Genomic DNA, 20,246 nt, shown 5'->3' on the forward strand with positions numbered 1-20,246 from the left:
ATAACACATTTGCCACCAAAAGGGTACACTAAGGATTCAACTTACTGCTCCTTTGGCAAAAAAAAGGCCTCATAATCACCTTCAGCAGAGAATTTTCTGTTGCTCCACTCCACAAATGAGGAATCTCAAGGGAAAAAAATATGTAGAGCCCCCCCCCCCTCTTGAAGTTATCCTCTCCTCTCAACACCACTATAAGAGTGGCAAGGCAGAGAGATGGTGACTGGCCCAAGGCAATCTTAATGAGCATTATGGCTGAATGGGGATTTGAACCCTGGACTCCCCAGTCACCGCCCACTATTCCAGCCCCTATACCACATTGGTGACCATTCTGTACAATGAAAACAGCTTAATTAGCTCCCAGGTGGTTTCAAATGGCTACTTTTAAAGCCCTGAATGGTCTGATACCCGAAGAATAATCTTTTCCCATATGAATTTACCCATTTACTAAGATCTTCCTCAGGGGGTTCATTTGGGTCTCCCCACTCCTTCACTGTCTGAGGTATTTATTTATTTGATTTCATTTTTACCCACTTCTCTCGTTGGGACCCACTGTCTCCTCTCCTCCATTTTAACCTCCTCCATTTTAACCTCACAACAAGCCTGTGAGGTAGGTTATGTTAAGTATGTGTGACTAGTCAAGGTCTTCCACCTCTTCATGCAGGAGACCCAGGTTCAAATCCCCCCTCTGCCATAGAAACTTGTCAAATCCCCTTGGGCCTGTCACACATTCTCAGCCTAACCTACCCTACAGGGTTGTGAGGAATAACTAGAGGAGAAGAGAACTTCGACTGATTACCAGTAGGCAAGAAGAGCTGCTTTGAGTCTCCAATTTGGAGAAAGGTGAGATATAAGTAATTTTAAAAACCTCTTAATATAAAGATATTACAGTCTGTCAGAAGGTAAGGAAGATAGGTACCATTAAGATAGCTATGCTGGCCTCAGAAGGACCTAGCCAGCTGATAGCCCCGACAGAACACCTTGTTGGTTTTGTGAGCCTTTGAGAAAGCACAGCCTGAGGGCATCCAAACTTCCCAGGCAGACATGAGGTCTAAAAACTTAAGTGTGGAGGTGATGTTGGAAGTGCAATCTGATATATCTTATGTTTTTTAGATACAAATCCCAAGTATGCATGAGGTAGGATGAAGGTGGTGGCCACTTTTTTAGAATGAACAATGAATTAGGCTCCCTCTGCTATTGCAGCCAAGTATCTGGAAAACCGTTTTGCAAAACCTGGGCCTTCATTGCTATCTACACCACCTATGAGGAACAATTTCTAAGCCCAGTGGGAACAGCCCTCCACAGAATTTTGCATTAAGTTTCCAAGCTACAGCTGCACTAAAATGTCCATTCTTCTTATCCTGCGATGATCAGCCAGTGTGATGCTAATGTCAGGGGAGACCCTGAATGATCTGGGTGGAAAAAATCTGCCCATTGTACCAGAAAATGTCAAACCAATTAAACAGTATGTTTGCAAGAAGGATTTATTAGAGAATTCAAACCTCAGGGTACAGAACAAGTCTCTGTTGTAGCAGTGGCGGTCAGTTCCTGAAGATTCCCTTGTCCCTTCATTCTTCAGGGAACATCTATTTCACAGACTGTTCTTCCCTACTCCTGCACAAGAAGGAACCATGGCAGGGAGAGCTTCTTGCACAGAGGGACAGTTTTTCTGCCCCTCCTAGGATGTCTGTAGTACGACAGTTTTTATGCTGCTTGTCTCCAGTGGAATGCTTTTAATGGCTTGTTTTTATATTGTGATGTTTTCGATTGTAAGCAGCCCTAAGCAGAACTCTGAAGAGGTGGCATAGAAATATCCTAAATAAATAAATAAAGCCAATACATGGCATGTTATGTTCCATTCTCTGCAGAACATGTCTCTCTCCATGATTTACTGCTACAGCTGGGGGAGGGGGTACAAACGGGACGTCTGCATAATTCAACACCCACTTATGGGGTTGAATTCAGTCTCTCTTTTTTAATACAAAAATTACCAAATCAATAGCTCTTGATCAGTCTCTCTCAGCTGGATGATCCATACTCTAGCTGACCCAAAGCATTTCATGTGTGCCAGGATTCAATCCATTGTTTTGGGGAGGGTGCTGTATCCAGAATTTACTCCTTTTCCTCAGCATGAATTCACACAGAAATCACAGGAGGTGGCAGGATCCCGATTTCGTTGCGGAGGGACTCCACTGTTTGCTCCCAGCGGTTCTCATAATAGAAATGTAGGATGCAGCTGGCGTTGCTTGCGCTCTGTACAGCCCATGGTATGAGATCAGTAGTCAGGACGTAAAGTTTCCTAGAAGGAGAGTATGTGGGTGGGGGGAATATAAGAAATCAAGAAGAGACACATTTTCTTATTGGAAAGTCTAATTAGATGACCATAGCGCATAGTGCATTTACAATCGTATCCCTTCCCAAAAAGTTGGGACAAGTAACAATGATTCTCTCACTCACACACACACACATACATACACAAACACACACACACACATCTTAAAAAGCTACACCCAGCTTCCCTGAGAGCTCTGCAGAACAATACAAAGGGGAACAAATTCAAATCAACAATAGTTAAAAACTCAAAAGTAGCAGTTCGGTTCAGAGGTATATTTTGGGATATAACACTAGAGTTGCCAACACCAGGTTGAGGAATTCCTGGAGGTATGAGGGCAGAGCCTGTGGAGGGTTGAGCTTGGGGAAGGGAGGGAGCTCAGCTGAGATGTGGAGCTATAGAGTGCACCTTCCAAATAATTATTATTATTATGAGTGGGCACCAGGGCTCATTTCGAGGGGAAAAGCACAGGAACGCAGTTCTGGCAGTTCCCCAAAGAGGTCACATGTCAGGTGGCCCCGCCCACCTGACTCTCGGCCATTTTGGGCCCATTTCGGCCTGGATTGGGGCCAAAATGGCCTGGATCGGGCCTCTGACAGGTGGTGGATCCCGCTCAGCAGCGGCCCGATCCTGACCATTTGGGGCCCCTTTTTGCCATTTTGGGCCCAATTTTGGCCCTGAATGGCCAGGATTGTGTCCAAAACAGCCAGAATAGGTGATGTCAGGGGGTGTGGCATATGCAAATCAGTTATACTCATGACACACTTCTGGTGATGGCAAGGGGCGTGGCATATGCTAATGAGTTACGCTAATGAGTTCCTCCAGCTCTTTTTCTACGGAATGACCCCTGATGGGCACTAATCTTTTGGACAGACTCGTGCTCTCTCAGAGCAGTGAACAAAGTCAGTATTATTATTATCCCTTCAATACAGCTGGGGAGTTGTTGCTAAGAGTAGTGGCTTACCCAATGCCACCTGCAGAACTCATGCCAGTGGTGGGAGTCAAACAAGCAGACTGCTGTTTTGCAATCCAACCACTTAACCACTATGCTACAGCGGCAATCAAGCTCCTGTTTCCTGCAGTCCACAGATCAGTTATAATTTTGTGAGAACTCCAGGCCCTATTTAGAGGCTGGCAACTTTATACAACACTCAAAAAAATAAGCCTAAACCCCAAACTAGCACAACTGAGAAAAAACATTTATACTGGCTGCCATTGGTATTTTCTCTACAGAGTCAAAAGATCTTCTTGATAACCGTTTAATTGCATTCATGGTGACAGCTGCAGAACAGCGAGTTTCATTTCATTGAAAAGGACCATGGTGTCCCCAACTGTACAGGAAAGTTGCAGAATAGTCTAGTCAAATCCGTAATTGTTTTCATACCTCATTCTGCTTCCTTACACAGTTTCCCTCTCAATGTCTATATTCTTTTTTCCAGATCATTTTTAGTCAATAAATCAGAATTATACATGTTATGCATAAATACTACACGTACCGCATACACACACACACACACACACACACAAGAGACAAACCTACAGAACCTACAGAGAAAAGTGGGAGAGCTGGAACTCTTGACAAACATAAGTAGCAGGAAAAACTGAAATGCGGAACATGCACTCATCTCTAATGCCGATTTATTCTCGCTCTCAATTTATAAATTCCCTTTCGTCCAAAAGTTCAGGGAATTTAAAAATATTTTCTCACCCCCACCCCCTAATTTCATGGATGATACAGATACCTATTTGAACCCAGTGGGGTTTTCTCATAGGTGGTGTTTGGCACAACCACAAAGACTATTCAAGAACAGGGGTTCTTTATCCAGCTTTCTTTCCATGAACAGAATCGGAATATTCTCCCAGGATCCTTCTGCTCCACTATTTGCTTTCGACTGAGAAAACAGTCTCCTTTGTACAGAGCGTAGGAGTGGTCCTCGTTCAGCCATGGGCTCTTTGTAAATATAAATCAGAATGCATAATTGTTATTTATTACCAGGGCTTTTTTTCTGGGAAAAGAGGTGGTGGAACTCAGTGGGTTGCCCTTGGAGAAAATGGTCACATGGCTGGTGGCCCCACCCCCTGATCTCCAGGCAGAGGGGAGTTGAGATTGGGCAATCTCAACTCCCCTCTGCCTGATCAGGGGGCGGGGCCACCAGCCATGTGACCATTTTCAAGAGGTGCCGGAACTCCGTTCCCCCGCGTTCCCCCTGAAAAAAAGCCCTGTTTATTACTATTTAGAATACCCCCCCCCAAATGCTCTGAACGATTTACAATAAAACAATGAAATACAAAAATGTAATTATTAAAAAACACTAAAACAACAAGGAGGAGCTGTGGATCAGTGGCAGCGTATCTGCCTTGCATTCAGAAGCTCTTCAGGTTCAGTCCCTGATATCTCCCAGACCAGGTAGCAGGTGATGTGAAAGACTGAGAAAAACTGCTGCCGGTATGAGTAGACATGACTAACTTTCAACAGCTCCAGGGTCTGACTTGGTATAAGGCAACTTCATGTGTTCAATAACATCAATAAATCTGCTCTCTCCCTTTCCATCTTATCTCCTCCTTCCTTAGTTAAAATATCAACAGTGATTATACTAGTCATCAGCAGTAGGTGGATGGGTTGGACCTGTTTCCTTTCACATTCCAAATTGCCCCCTTTATCATCATTTTGTGTTTATTCAGTATAATCATCTTACACATTTTTGCTAGTTAAGCACACAAAAGGAAAAGAGGGAGATAAATCTGATAAACCAGCTATACACAACCCAAGACAAGTGCAAACTTCCTCAGCTTGAAGATTCTGTTTAGCCACCGATAGATATATCCACCGAGAATTTGTGTAATCCTCTTTTAAAGCTGTATAAGCCAGTGCATCTGACGGGCAGCAAATGCTCATTGTGTGAAGTCGTCTGTCAACAAACAAACAGGACAGAACCGAAGAAGAACCCTGTAGGAACAGACAAAGAGGTCTGATGCTTTGCTGCTGGACTAGCCGGTTTTCCAGGAATCTTGTTTGTCCTGAATCTTTTGCTCTTCAATATAACCGAGTGAGCCACGGGGCAATCTTTTGCAGAATTACTTCAGTCTGGACCCAGAGTGCCAGTACTGAAGGAGAGAATGGAAAAGTTCTCTCTTCGCCATTAAGGATTTTATAAACCTCTATTTTTGAGCCTATGGGCACTTTTGTATTTTTGAAGACATGTAACCGGTACAGTCACAAAACAGCTGCCATTGGGGGGGGGGCAGTCACAAAATGTTCAGATAGGGTTGCCAACTCTGGGTTGAGAAATTGGAGAATTGGGGGTGGAGTTGTGGGGAGGGTGAGGTTTGGGGATGAGAGGGCCCCCAGCAGGGTATAATGCCATAGATTCCACCCTCCAAAGCAGCCATTCTCTCCAGGGGAACTGATACTTGTTGTCTGGAGTTGTAATTCCAGAAGGTCCCCAAGTCCTACCAGGAGGATGGCAACTCTATATTGGGAAGTTGCAAGCCAAGCTGTATCCAAATGGGTTCTCCCTACAGACCCAGAGGTGATGCTTCCTGGGACCTTCTGAAGCCAAGGGGGACACCTAGAGAGCCTTTTGGGGGACGAAAGGCTCTCAGTAAGAAGAGGGCACCAGGGCACACAATGGTGGGCAACGCATTAGGGATCGCTGCTCTGTTGTCTTTTCTTTCACTCTGGTCATCTTTTCATCCCCTCAGCAGAAAAATCCCAAACGCTTTAGGCATTTCCTCATGGTGAAAGTGTTCCAAATCCTTGATCATTTTGGTTGCTTTTTTCTCTCACCCCACTCCTCCCACCAGGTTTATACCCCAATCTTCTCCCCAGGGAAGACCCAAAGTGGTTAATACATTGCTTTCCCGCCTCCATTTTATCCTCCTAACAACAACCTGGTGAGGGAGGTTAGGCTGAGAGTGTGCGACTAACCAAAGGCCATGCAGTAAACTGAACCTGAGTCTCCTAGATCCTACCCTGGTACTCTAACATATACATATACATATACATATACATATACATATACATATACATATACATATACATATACATATACATATACATATACATATACATATACATATACATATACATATACATATACATATGCAAGATTTGCTTGCATTTCGCCGGGCCTGTAAGACAGAGCTATTCCGCCAGGCATATGGTTGACGCCGGGCAGTGCCCGCCCCCCCGTGAAGGGGGGGTTAAACCATCGCCCCTATGCGAACACAGAGGCATGTATGAACCACTATGCAGCATGAATTGTAATATTTAATGTTTTTAAATGTTTATAAATGTATTATTTAATGTTTTTAAATGTTTTTAATGATGTTTGTATTTGTTATCCGCCCTGAGCCTGCGAAAGCGGGGAGGGCGGAATATAAATATAATAAATTAAATTAAATATACATATACATATACACACACGTTAGATACACACACGTTAGATACACACACACACACCTTTTATATACACGCTCACACATTATAAATACACACAAATCATGTAAACACACACACGTACACACACTGAATTTTCACATCACTTTTTGCTGCTTATCAAGAAAAATAGCTACTCTGGTCTGTTCTTGGTCATCTAGGTGATTTAGTATACAAGAGGTATGTTCCACCAGCAGGGGGGGGGATTTTCACCAATTCCCTCCTCTTCTGGAAGACCCCTCATGTCTAACGCTGTTCCTAGGGACCCCTGATCAGCTCTCCAGGGAATGTGCTCGGTTGCAGCAAGGAGGAGAATATGAGGAAGTCCCATTTGATGAACAGAACTTTTTGGATACAACTCATGATTTGATATGGGTTTGACTTCTCCCAGGTTAACGGTTTGTGTTTTAAAAAGGGAAATATCGATCACTGTTCGCTTTTGGGGAAGGGCTGCCGCTCAACGGCAGAGCATCTGCTTGGCACGCAGAAGGTCTTAGGTTCAATCCCTGACTTCTCCTTTTAAAAGGATCAGGTAGCAGGTGATGTGGAAAACCTCTTCCTAAGACCCTGGATAACTGGTGCCACTGAGTAGACAATACTGACCTTCACAGACCAATCATCTGATTCAATATAAGTTGTCTGCATGCTCCTTCACAAAATAAATTGCCTTTTGCCACCCTTCCTTTGCTACAACCATCGATATAGGACCATGAGGTCTGAAATCTGTGCCTTTTTTTTTTTGTGCTATAGCCATATTCACCCTTAAATTCTGAATTATTTTTCGATGATTACATGAATATATCCTGGCCGCACTGGCAGCTGATCAAAGTTCAGGCTGCATTGCAGTAATTTTACTAAACACATGGTATTTTCCAAAAAGACTGTATTGTGGCCCATTCCCACAGATCGTTTCCTGCATATCCAAACATTAGGAGTTTGATCAAATATTCACAGGGAACACCCAATCTAGGTCAGTTAGGTCCAAGTGCCAGATAATCTAGTGCAGGGGTGGCCAAACATGCTTAATGTAAGAGCCACATAGAATAAACGTCAGCCGCAAGACACGATGCATTGAAGTGACTTCCGATGAAGAGGTGGGTTTGGGGGAGTGTCCTGAAAGTGACATCACAGGAAGGGGTGGGGTTTTGGTGCAGTATGCTGGAAGTGACATCACAAAAATGATGTCACATCCTTGCTAGGCTTCACCCCAAAATTCCCCAGGTATTTTCTGAGTCAGACCTGGCAACCCCAACATTTTAATTGAAAATATGAAAGTCATGGAAAGAAAGAAGGAAGGAAAGAAAAAAGGAAAAGGGAGGGAAAGACATGGAAAGAAAGAAGGGAAGGGAGGGAAATAAACTAAAATAAAATAAAATATATGGCCACGACAATACTCAGAGACCTCTGGGAGCTGCACAATATGTCTAGAAGAGCCACATGTGGCTCCCGAGCCGCAGTTTGGCCACCCCTGGTCTAGTGGAACATTCCAACTCTCATTCCAGGTGTAAGTTTCACTGACAGGCTCCTCAACCTACCTTGCATTAAGACGAACAGGGCCAAACAGTGCTCCCAGAACACACATAGGCAGGCCAGTCTGGACGGCCTCAAACCACTTTACTGTAACCTCCCCTGAAAAGAAGCAACAGAAGTTGAAACCAAGTCAGAATTTTATTAAAACTAGAGGGAGAGCCTCCTTAATTGTTGAAGAGTCAGGGCACTCGAGTAATCAGAATGTCAGTGGAATGGCAGACATATTCAGGCATCGTCACTTTGGGCCAGTATAAGGTTGCCTTTGGATTTCTGAACTATCAGCAGACAAGAAACTGCTACTATATTTTCAAGCAGGGCTTTTTTTCAGCTGGAACGTGGTGGAACGGAGTTCTGGAACCTCTTGAAAATGGTCACATGGCTGATGGCCCCACCCCCAATCTAAACTCCCCTCTGTCTGGAGATCAGGGGGCGGGGCCACCAGCCATGTGACCATTTTCTCCGAGGGCAACCCACTGAGTTCCACCACCTCTTTTCCCAGAAAAAAAGCCCTGTTTTCAAGCAATTCTAAAGAATCCAAAAAGAGCCAGAATGTTATGAACAGTTTCTTGGAGTGCCTTGGAATGATGTTTAAAATTTTACTTTTTGATCTATGTTGCCAATTTTTTTTCGGTAGTTGCAATAGACTTCCAAACCTTAGCAAGACCTAGCAAGTCAGTAAAGATAGGGAAATGCACTAGTATTGTCTTGGAAGTACATAGTAAAGAACAAGCTCAATTCATCCTATTCATCGAGTCGCAAAAACTACCTGAAAAAAGATGGGCCCAGGCCCCAGGGTTTGCACTTTACCCCAAGGAATTTCTACCTTCCTTAACCTAACGGCGTCTCCTTGTGATCTTTCTCTAATAAAAAATAAAGAAAGGGGACACTGAGCTTAGATTCCCCTGTAAAAGATAAGATTCAGATTTGTTCATTTCACTCCCCAAGTCTCTCCTACATAATTTTTGAATAATAAAGTTTCACATTTACAAATAGTGGAATGAAGGGAAGCTATTCTTACTATGCTGAAATGTGTAAACTGTTGAAGTTAATAACTTTGCAAAAGTTACAGGATATAGAAGAAATCAAAAGGAAGTAGAATTTAGTTTTGACTTGACAGTTCTTGATAAGTTATGCGTTTTATAAGGTACCATAATTTAGCCAAATGATTGATTGGCCTAGGAAGAATAGATTCCATTTACTATTTTCAGCAGGGGATTTAATTTTTTCTAACCTTTGAGCATTAGCTTGTAGAAATGCGTTAAGAAGAGGGTCAAAGTAACCAGCTTTGACTTTCCTCTTTTTCACCCTCTTTTATTTATGGTCTGCTTGATCCACTGATTAATGTTAAGAAGTGTCAACTTGACATATCGTTTATGTTCCATTTGACTCACTGCTAATGTAAATAATTTTTAGGTAATAAAAGATGGCCAAAAAAAGAGATTTTTTTAAAAAATGTACTTTTTAATAATGACAACTACAATACTCAGAGCAGCCCTAGAAGGCTCGACTAGCCTGATCTTGTCACAGTATCTTACGGTACTTAGAAATTCATGGATTGCAGAAATCCTCTTAGAGGCAGCATTTCTCTTTCTCGCACATGGAGGAAAATGTCAAAAGAGACATCCTTTCATCTTACAAGACGCATTCCTCCTCTCTTACACAGCAAAGGAATGCTTCTTCTGAGATGGCACCTACTATGACATGTGGGCATGTTAAAACCAAGCAGTTCAGAAAAAGCATCCCTCTCTTACACAAGAGGAATGCTTCTACTATGACATATGCACAGTCCCAAAATTTAAAAAAAAGTTTTTTTCTTTATAACTGTTACATATTAATGTGTGTGTGAGTGCATGAGCAAACAGATGAAGATATAGTCAATCAAATCATGCTATCAAATGCCTGAGATTTACTGAACAGAGTAACAGCATTCACAAGGGGAGGGGCCATGGCACAGGGGTAGAGCATCTGCTTGGTATGCAGAAGGTACCATGTCCCATCGCTGGCATCTCCAGGAGGAAGGACCAGGTAACTGGTGATGTGAAAGACCTCTGCTTGAGACCCTGGAAAGCTGCTGCCAGACTGCATAGACAATGCTGACCTTAAGAGACCAAATGGTCTGATTCACTATAAGTAGAGCTTTTTTTCAGCAGGAACACGGTGGAATGGAGTTCCGGCACCTCTCGAAAATGGTCACATGGCTGGTGGCTTCGCCCCCTGATATCCAGACAGAGGGGAATTTAGATTTAGAATTGCAATCTAAACTCCCCTCTGTCTGGAGATCATGTGACCATTTTCACCAAGGGCGATTTAAACTTTAACCCCCCCCCCGTTCCAGCTGACCCAAAGTGACGTCATTGTGCAGTCCTGAGTTCCACCACTGAGTTCCACCACCTCTTTTCCCAGAAAAAAAGCCCTGACCATAAGGCAGCTTCATGTGTGTTCATGCTTCAGGACTAGTAAGTCTTGCCAACTAGAAGAGACATTCTACATCAACCCCTCGACAGGGAAACTGCTGTCATTACCTTAAATTCTTCTTTGTTACTATACAGGCTAGAAACTTATAAAAAGTTAGGCTTTAACTAAGACAATAGACAAGAGCCTTGCAGCTCTCTACTTCCCACTGTGGAGTGTTGAACTGCTGGTGTGTGGGGGGGGGGCGGCAGTGAGTACCTATGGCACAAAAAGAAGGAAATAAATGTATGTGAAAGGTCAGGTGTCTTAGCCTGCCAGAATGGAATGCTAAAAATAACCAGAGTGCCAGGACTCTGCAGGAGCACGGAGCCTTCTGCAATTTCAGCCAGGATTTCAACGATACAGATGAAGAGATAAAGGGCAAAGACGGGAACGACGACTCCTTTCCCTGCCGCAAACATGATTGCTTAAAATGGCTGATTACACAACATCCACCCTCTCCTCCATACCCCACATTTCCCAGCCCTGCTTCAAAGGCTATGCGGGCACCTCCTCCTCCAGCACAACCAGCTGGTGACTCAGGGCACGGCTCCTTTGTGAAAGTAGGTGAAAGGGGACTGCCACCCAATGCAGCCCCATCCCCGCTGCAAACACTGTGTCCGTGCATGGTAGAGGTGATTATGTGCAGCAATCCTGCCTTCTGAGCCGTGCCAACTGAGAGCCAAGCTACAAGTGACGCCTGACACAGGTTGGATACTTGTCAGCTTCCCTCAAGTTTTGATGGGAAATGTAGGTGTCCTGTTTTTACAGCTTGGCAAGACCAGGATGCCTACATTTCCCATCAAAACCTGAGGGAAGCTGACAAGCGTCCAACCTGTGTCAGGCATCACTTGTAGCTTGGCTCTGAGAGCCCAGCAACTAGAGTGGAGTCTCATGCACGTGGAGAATTGCTACTAAGCACAAAATGGAGCACTGAGTGCAAAACGCAAGAATTTCAGGGTTTGGGGGAGGGGCCATGGCTCAGTGACGTAGCATCTTCTTTGCAGGCAGAAGGTCCCAGGTTCGATCGCCGGCATTTCCAGTCGAAAGGACGGAGATCCTGGAGAGCCGCTACCAGTCTGAGCAGACAATACTGACCTTGACGGACCAACGGTATGATTTAGTATATGGCAGCTTTGTGCGTGTTCAAGACAATGCCCTCAGAATAGTTGGAGCTCATTATATGAAAGCCATTTTTGAGCACGTATCTTGGTCCACGTCAGGGCCGTATTATTCATAAGGCTGACTAGGCCGAAGCCCAGGGGCCCTGTAGGGACTAGAGGCCTGTGATTTTTTTTTGCTGAGGCACACCCCCACATAAATTACAATTAATTGATTCTCTTATATAACCTCTATTAAAAAGATAATTAACTGCTGCCTTATTGAAGTGAAACAAATTGTCTTTTATATTAAAACAATTATCCCTAAATTTTAATAAACAATAAACATTTTATTCACTTCAAAATATTACAGTATTGAACAATTATACCCCCAAAATGTGCTTTCCTGAAGAGTTCTACTCACACAATAAAAATATTTTAAAAATTGTGAATAGAATTCTTCAGGAGACCCTCAAAATGGATATAGGGCTATGTACTGCGGTCTAATACCTACCATACCAGGGTCAGTCTGTCAGCTGTAATGGGGTGAAAGACTGAAGTGCCGGAGGGGGCCCAAAATACTGAAAGCCTAGGGGCCCGGCCATGGGCTAAACGGCCCTGGTCCACGTTGTCCTTCATGTGTGTACCCCCTCCCCATATTGCCCTGTCCCAAACCTGACTCCTAGCTTACTTGCTTTCCCAGATGGTGCTCTCATTTATCTGGACAAAGAGGCAGGCATGAGCCCACCACCGGTCATCCAAAACATTACAGGCATCCGACATGGAAGTCTGAATATGCAGTGTTGGCTAATCTAGTAGCAGGTCTAGCTTATGTTATATACGTAGCTGATTGGTACTTCTCACCCTGTTCTGATAAGTATCCGAGACTGCTATCACACAGGGCTTTCCCCACAAATGGAAAACAGCATATCACAGCATTTAAATCAAATGGCCACACTACATTGTGCTTATTCTGTGCATGACCTGTGAGGCTTTGGGGGCTTTCTCCTTTCACCTGCTTCAAAGGAGGAACTGTGGGGTGGCTGTGGGCAGGACCTCCATGTTGATGGCCCACCCAAAGCCAATGACGGGGGGAACAGCATTAAGCTCCATCTTAAAAAGGGCAGAACTAAGTGCTACATGTCTCCCCCCCGCCCCGAAGCCTTTTAAATGTCTTTGCTGTATGGCTCAGTTGGGAATGGGATGTTGCCAGGCCACAAGCCAACGTGGCAGCAGCCTGAATCACGCTTTCTCACCTTCCGCCTACATAAAATCCTTTCCCTGTCTCAATCACTAACCTGATCTTTCCTCAAGTCAGGTACACAGTTTTTCCTAAGGGAACAACCCATACTCTTGAGGTGATAGGGGATTTCAGCTAGTTTCAGTGGATAACCATGTTGGTCTGCAGTCATACAGCAAGATCACTAGCACCTTGAAGACCAACAAGGTTTTCAGGGTACGAGCTTTCAAGAGTCAAAGCTCCCTTTGCCGGAGGATCTCCAGGGCAGCAAGAAGCGCATTAAGTCAAAAAGCCTCCACATCTGAAACCTCACAAGGTACCTCACCCTCTCTTGGGAACTGGGGCAGAACAGAAAGTGTGGTAGTGTGGACGACGCTTCATGCAAACTCAGCCACACAAACATCCCGTACTCGCCTAGCATGTTGGTAGGCATTCCAAGGAGTGTGTGCATCAGATCATGGACTTCTCGGTACCGCTGGACTACATAGGCCAGTTCCTCGTCGTCTACAAATTTGGTAGGCATCCTCGTGTCCGGAGACACTCTCTGCCGATCAGAACAAAGGAAGGTTTCACATATTTATTTACTTCATTTATACCCTGCCTTTCTCTCTAATGGGCCTTAACATCGTTCTTCTCTGTGCCATTTTATCCTCACAACAACCCTGTGAGGTAGGTGAAACTGAGAGTGACTGTGGCCCAGCCAGCTTCCACGGCACAGGAGAGATTCGAACATGGATCTCACAGTTCTTAGTCTGACTCTCCAATCACTACACCACATTGGCTCATATATATACTTGGCATAATCTTTGGCTGTTTGCTGCTGGAATTTGCAATTAAACAGATGTTGTAAATATGTCAAAGGCCATCAAGACACTGGAAATCTTGCACAAAACCAACTCGTATCAGTTTTGAGGAAGTAGCTTTATAAAAAAAACTTCTTCCAGATGGCCACTAAAAAAACACACCAACTCATCTTGGTGCCTCCCTCTCTTTTCAAGAATAGCATTTGCAAAAGTTTTTTCCCCTCAGTCCCATGAGGACTAGAAGATTGTTTTTTAACAGAGAGTCCTGATACTATGTATAATGATTTTAAGTGTGTATGTGTTTTTAAATGCTTGGTGTGGTACAGATGGGGGTGAAAGAGAAGGATGAGTGAGTGAGATGACTGGTTGATGACAGAGTGTGGGCAGAGTGAACTGCTGTTTTTTAGTTACTAAGCAGAGAGAAAAGGGGCTTTTTGGTTTAGACAGGCAAGCTGTGTGCAGCCTGAGGGTGTCTATGCATTTCTTTTTTTTAATGGTTAAATTTTCTTTATTTAAACTATAAACTATACACCATAACATAATAAACAATAAACATAGAGAATAAGAAAAAACACAATTCTAGAGGATGTCTATGCATTTCTGAGAGAAATATTGATTTTAGTTTAGACAGGCAAACTGTGTGTGCACTTCAAAGAAAGTCTATGTACATTTGAGTGAGTGAGTGATCTGAAGAAGGCAAACTGTGTGTGCACCTGAAAGAGAAAGTTTATGTATATCTGTGTGACTGAGCCTATGTAAAGAAACTTTAAGAACTGAGAACTATCTCTGAAACCATCAAGCTTGAGTAATAATATGAAACCGATACGCTTCTTGTAAAAATAAAAGTTTTTCCCATCCCAGAGTATATGTTATTCCTATATCCCATTCCTTTCCTCAGGACATTGTCCCACAAAGGTCCCACAAAGCAGCCTGATGCTTGGGCACCTTATAAAAAGGGGAAATTTAAATTAACTATTTTGGAATATAATTCCAGGTGGCAACAATCTACCCAGAGGGTGTAAGAAGAGGGTTAAAGGCAAAATCTGTCTGAAAAATAAAAAGGGTCGTAACATATGCAAGGAGAAACCATTCCCAGAAACCCTGCCCTATTTCTTAAACTTACGTTGTCATCCAAAAAGCGAACATATTCCCGGCCAAACGTCCCCTCTGGAAGTGCCTGAAGGCCAGTGATATCCAGCGTGGAAAGACGTATCCGAGGCCGCTCTCTGTGAGGAAAGAAGATGGAATGCACCGTGAAATCAAGTAGGCAAAGACTTCAGAAACTAAAGACTGAAACATACCCTAAATCTAAGGAAGATGGCAATCTTTAAGAAGTTTGAAAATGCTGGACACAATCCACCTGAACATAAGCCTCCCACTGATTTCAGTCAGACCTAATTACATGCTTAAATCCCTCTCACCAAGATGAATAAGGCTGAAAACACTATATCATGCCTATTTCCATTTTCTGTGATACTATGATAGCTGGGCAGAAACCAGAGATATTATCAAGGAAGAATGTGCAAAAACTATTCCAGTAGCCAAAGAAAGGAGAAGCCTAAATGGAGGATTGAAGGAATTCTTAAAATTGCTAAAGACAGACAAGAAGCAAAAACAAAAGGAGACAGAAATAGAGTCAGAATTTTAAATGCAGCTTTTCAGCAACTTGCACGCAGAAAGAAATAAATCCTACCATATAAAAGGCTAACCATGATCCTGACAACTCACTTCCTATCCTGGTGTGGCTCCAGAGGGCACTGTTGTGGAGGAAAACCCAGATGAGGCAGCCCATCCCTCCAGGGAAGCCCAGGCCGGGATCAGACACGGAGAAAGTGGCAATGCCCACCCCTGCTTTCACACAGCTGGGTTCAGGAGTAGAGCAGGTGGCAATGCCCGCCTCCCACCTTCACACAGCTGGGATCAGGAGAGGAACAGGTAGCAATGCCTAGCCCCCGCTTTCACACAGCTGGGATCAGGAGAGGAGCAGGTGGCAATGCCAAGCCCATGCCTTCACCCAGCTGGGATCAGGAGAGGAGCAGGTGGCAATGCCCAGCCCATGCCTTCACCCAGCTGGGATCAGAAGAGGAGCAGGTGGCAATGCCCAGCCCACGCCTTCACCCAGCTGGGATCAGGAGTAGAGCAGGTGGCAATGCCTGCCTCCCCTTCACCCAGCTGGGATCAGGAGCGGAGAAGGTAGCAATGGCCACCACCCACCTTCACCCAGCTGGCATCAGGAGTAGAGCAAGTGGCAATGCCTGCCTCACCTTCACCCAGCTGGGATCTGGAGGGGTGCAGGAGGCAATGCCCACCCCCCACCTTCACCCAGCTGGGATCAGGAGTGGAGCAGGTGGCAAGACCCGCCCACCACCTTCACACAGCTGGGATCAGGTGTGGAGCAGGGTGCAATGCCCGCCCCCCCCCCATCTTCATCCAGTTGGGATCAGGACTGGAGCAGGTGGCAGTGCCTGCCCCCAGCCAAACCCAGCTGGCATCAGGAGCAGTAGCTAAGCAAAGAAGCTCTCTTGGAATCAATGCTAAATTTAAAGTGGAAAACCACACCTAAGGGACCAAAGAAACTTACAGTAGAGTAATATAAAGTAATTATGTAGTTTTGTAGTTATTTAAAGTTAAAGTTACCCTGTGCAGTTAACAACAATCCTTATAAATATAAATATATTCCAATATACAAATTCTTCTGTAGTTTCATACTACATTCTCATACAAAATTCTATCCACAATCCAATACATATATAAATGGGCACAATAAAACAGACGGCCAAGGCAAAAATGACGCTCCCATGTGGGCGCTTTAAATCATGATGCACAACAGAGAATCCTTTGTAAGTTCTTGTTGGTTTCTTTCCTGTTTCTTTATAAGTGCAAAGAAAGAGGAGTAGTCCCGAAGGAGTCCTCAATAAACATATACAATCAATGTTAATCAGTGTTCCCATCCAAATGAACATCTCACCTCCAATTTTATGATATCATTCTAGTATTGGCGATGGATGTTACAATAATGTTATAAAATTGCATGTGAGAAATTCATTTGGATGGGAACATGGTTTAACATGGATTATGTATGATTTGATTGCTCAATGGTTAAGAGTATTAGGCAGATACTCCTCTGAATTTAGTATTTATTGCTGTATTAATTGTACAGTACACTTTCAATGTTCTTATGTCTATAGAGTACAAGTTTTGTAGCATGGTGCACTTAAATTATAAAACAGTTAAAGGTCAGCAACTGTCTTCGTGGAAGATCTTGTATCTTTCCATTGCTGCTGAGCCCATTACCCAGCAAAAAAGCCCAAAAGTTCAGGTTGAAGACCCCTACCCAACAGTATATAGTGGGCCCCCTTATTAGTATTCAACTCCCTACTCAAACATGAAGCTCACAGGCTGCCTCTGGGCCAGTCATTCTCTTCCTACCTACCTTACAGGGACAATGTGAGGATAAAACTAAATAGCAGAGAACTGTGTGCACTTCCCTGAGATTCCTGGAGGAAGGGTGACATAAAAATGTGGTAAAGAGCTAACTGAAACTGTAGGATTTGGCCATGAGTACATTAACAAGATATGTATGAGAAAAAAATAAATGTAATTGTTTTCTTAAAAAACTGTAACTATCTTCTCAGCCTTTAATCTCCCCCAGTATAAAAAAGATGGCTTAAGGTAGCCCATAGGGAACTTGTTCACATGTGTGACCTTGGGGACGAATAGATGCTCTGTCCTCGAAACAGCACCAACTGTTGTAAACCAGGGCTTTTTTTCAGCTGGAACGCGGTGGAACGGAGTTCTGGCACCTCTTGAAAATGGTCATGTGGCTGATGGCCCCGCCCCCTGATCTCCAGACAGAGGGGAGTTTAGATTGCCCTCGGCATGTAGGGCAATCTAAACTCCCCTCTGTCTGGAGATCAGGGGGTGGGGCCACCAGCCACATGACCATTTTCACTGAGGGCGATTTAAACTTTTAAAAACTCCCCCCTTGTTCCAGCTGACCCAAAGTGACATCATTGTGCAGTCCTGGGAGCGTGCACACACTTTGCGCACGTGCATGTGGTACCAGGGGCACCACCTCCCACCAGGAGCTGCCCCCTGCGCTGGCAACCCACTGAGTTCTACCACCTCTTTTCCCAGAAAAAAAGCTCTGGCTGTAACAGTATCTCTTCCTAGCTACGGGCTAAGAAAACCCTGGTAAACATACTGTAGGATCCGATGTCCCTCAGGGTCTTTCTTCATCCTCTCCCGGAGGTTGTGCAGGGCAAGGTAGCCCGTGGTCTCCCCAAGAACGGCCACCATGTCTGAAAAATAAAAGGGGAGCCAAAGAGAGAAAACAGAGTGAATTAGAAGAGTAGCTGCAATAAGCAGCAATCAACAAGCAATCGCAACATCGAGCTTCAAAGGAAAGGTGGACAAAGCCTGGGAGATATTTCATTTGCTTCAGGTCTCAAAGCCTTACCCGCCATGTAATTCAATCAAAATGACAGCCTCAAAAAGAGGTCAGATTTAAACATCAAAATATAGGGAAGGGAAACATGGGATAACACAGTAACAGATCTGTTTTGTGCTGCTCAAAGAGAACAGAATTGGCAGATTCAGGAGGCAAGAACAAAAAAAAAGGGGGGGGGTTCCACTTCCACTTGAATAACACCCCAAGGGAAAAAAGAAGTGAAGAGGCACAATTATGAAAATGTTCGTAATTTACATATATACACCAACTCCAATTACAAAATCTACAGTCACTACAAGATAAACGCTCAAAGTCCCAATAACAGTCAATCTTTCATCACAATGGGTAGGTGTACAGTTCATACAGGTACAAGCTGTGATGTGACGCGTTGTCCAAGGACAGCGCTCCAAGTAGGTAAGTGGCAAGGTGTGGATGGCAACGAGTACGAGCCGGCAATTTCTTCGCTCGTTTCAGACCAAAAATGTCTTTCTTCAGGCCACAATGTCGGAAATTGACAATACATAGTAATACTACAAATATCACGCCAATGGTACAACAATATTACATAAACACACACCGTTCATTTACTTACAACAGCAGGAAAATTAATTCAGTTCAATCACCATTCTTCATCAATTGCTCCATAGGTAATCAAGTGGATTCCCAAATCCTTTCCCTCCATTTAACTAGTTAGATGGAACACGCCCAAATCAATTTAAAGTCCCATTGCACTTATTCCCATTTAATTGGAATCAATTAGTACATACATTAGATTTTCTAAAGTTACAATATCATTTCCCAGGAAAAGCAGCAAGGGAGACACAATGAAGAAAAGACGGGAGGGAAAAGGGGGGGGGAGAAAGAGGGGAGGGGAAACAAAGGGAAGACGAGACGCAACAAGGAACAAGAGGGAAATATACAAGGACTTATTTAGGCGGAGACCAATAAAGGACATAACTCATAAAAAGGACGAGAAATCAATATCATGGTTGAGACCATGAGGAATCATAGTGTCCAGCCGAAAGATCCATCTAATCTCGGCTTGGAGAAGAGCCTTAAGATGATAGCCCGGTCTGGGTATAGTCTCTAGAACCGAAAATTTAAAGGTTCTATCAGACATATGTACCGAATGAAAATGTTGGTAAAGAGGTGTATCCAGATTGTGGTTCTTAATTCTAGAAACGTGCTCCTGGATACGAAGGCGCACTGGGCGAGTAGTGCATCCTACATACAGGAGACCACAATTACACTGAAGAAGGTAAATGACGTTGGAGGTGCTGCATGTGGAGAATGACCTAGAGTAAAGCGGTTTGCCATCGGACGGATGAGAAATATATTTCAGATCATCAGCCATCACCAATGTCATCAGAAAGAATTGGAACATACTTAGTAATCTACCTGGATGTGACGACCCACCTCAAATTGGCTATCGGAGAACTAAGAGCCTGCGTGACCTGTTGGTGCATTCTGACTTTAGAGAAATGACGGAGGAAAATGACCTTCCTACAGGCCATTTTTCCTGCGGTCACTGCAGTGTATGTAATCTCAGCATTGATCTGAAATATATTTCTCATCTGTACTCGTTGCCATCAACTCACCTTGCCACTTACCAACTTGGAGCGCTGTCCTTGGACAACGCGTCACTTCACAGCTTGTACCTGTATGAACTGTACACCTACCCATTGTGATGAAAGATTGACTGTTACTGGGACTTTGAGCGTTTATCTTGTAGTGACTGTAGATTTTGTAATTGGAGTTGGTGTATATATGTAAATTACGAACATTTTCATAATTGTGCCTCTTCACTTCTTTTTTCCCTTGGTGTGAGATTCAGGAGGCAGCCTGGCTCTTCTTGACCGATTTTCCGAAATTCCCTATCAAAACAGAATCTAGTAATTGATACCC

General features: G+C 43.9%; 1 protein-coding gene across 4 annotated transcripts in view; it reads right to left on the reverse strand.

Annotated features, from left to right (window-relative positions):
* Positions 1-1,465: 1,465 nt before the first annotated feature.
* Positions 1,466-20,246, reverse strand: part of COQ4 (coenzyme Q4) — a 29,112-nt gene continuing 10,331 nt past the window's right edge. For 3 of the 4 annotated variants that reach the window (XM_054997880.1, XM_054997881.1, XM_054997882.1), the window contains 5 exons: positions 18,096-18,192; positions 15,015-15,117; positions 13,503-13,632; positions 8,303-8,396; positions 1,466-2,296 (listed from right to left, as the gene is read on the reverse strand). In XM_054997880.1, the coding sequence (XP_054853855.1) occupies positions 2,134-2,296; positions 8,303-8,396; positions 13,503-13,632; positions 15,015-15,117; positions 18,096-18,192 (587 nt within the window). In that variant the 3' untranslated portion in view covers positions 1,466-2,133. Of the gene's footprint in view, positions 2,297-4,554; positions 5,277-8,302; positions 8,397-13,502; positions 13,633-15,014; positions 15,118-18,095; positions 18,193-20,246 lie in introns of those variants that run through there. The other variant, XM_054997883.1, reaches the window with a different exon arrangement.

The sequence above is a fragment of the Eublepharis macularius genome, chromosome 14 (assembly GCF_028583425.1).
Source record: "Eublepharis macularius isolate TG4126 chromosome 14, MPM_Emac_v1.0, whole genome shotgun sequence".
In the NCBI taxonomy this organism is placed as follows: domain Eukaryota; kingdom Metazoa; phylum Chordata; class Lepidosauria; order Squamata; family Eublepharidae; genus Eublepharis; species Eublepharis macularius.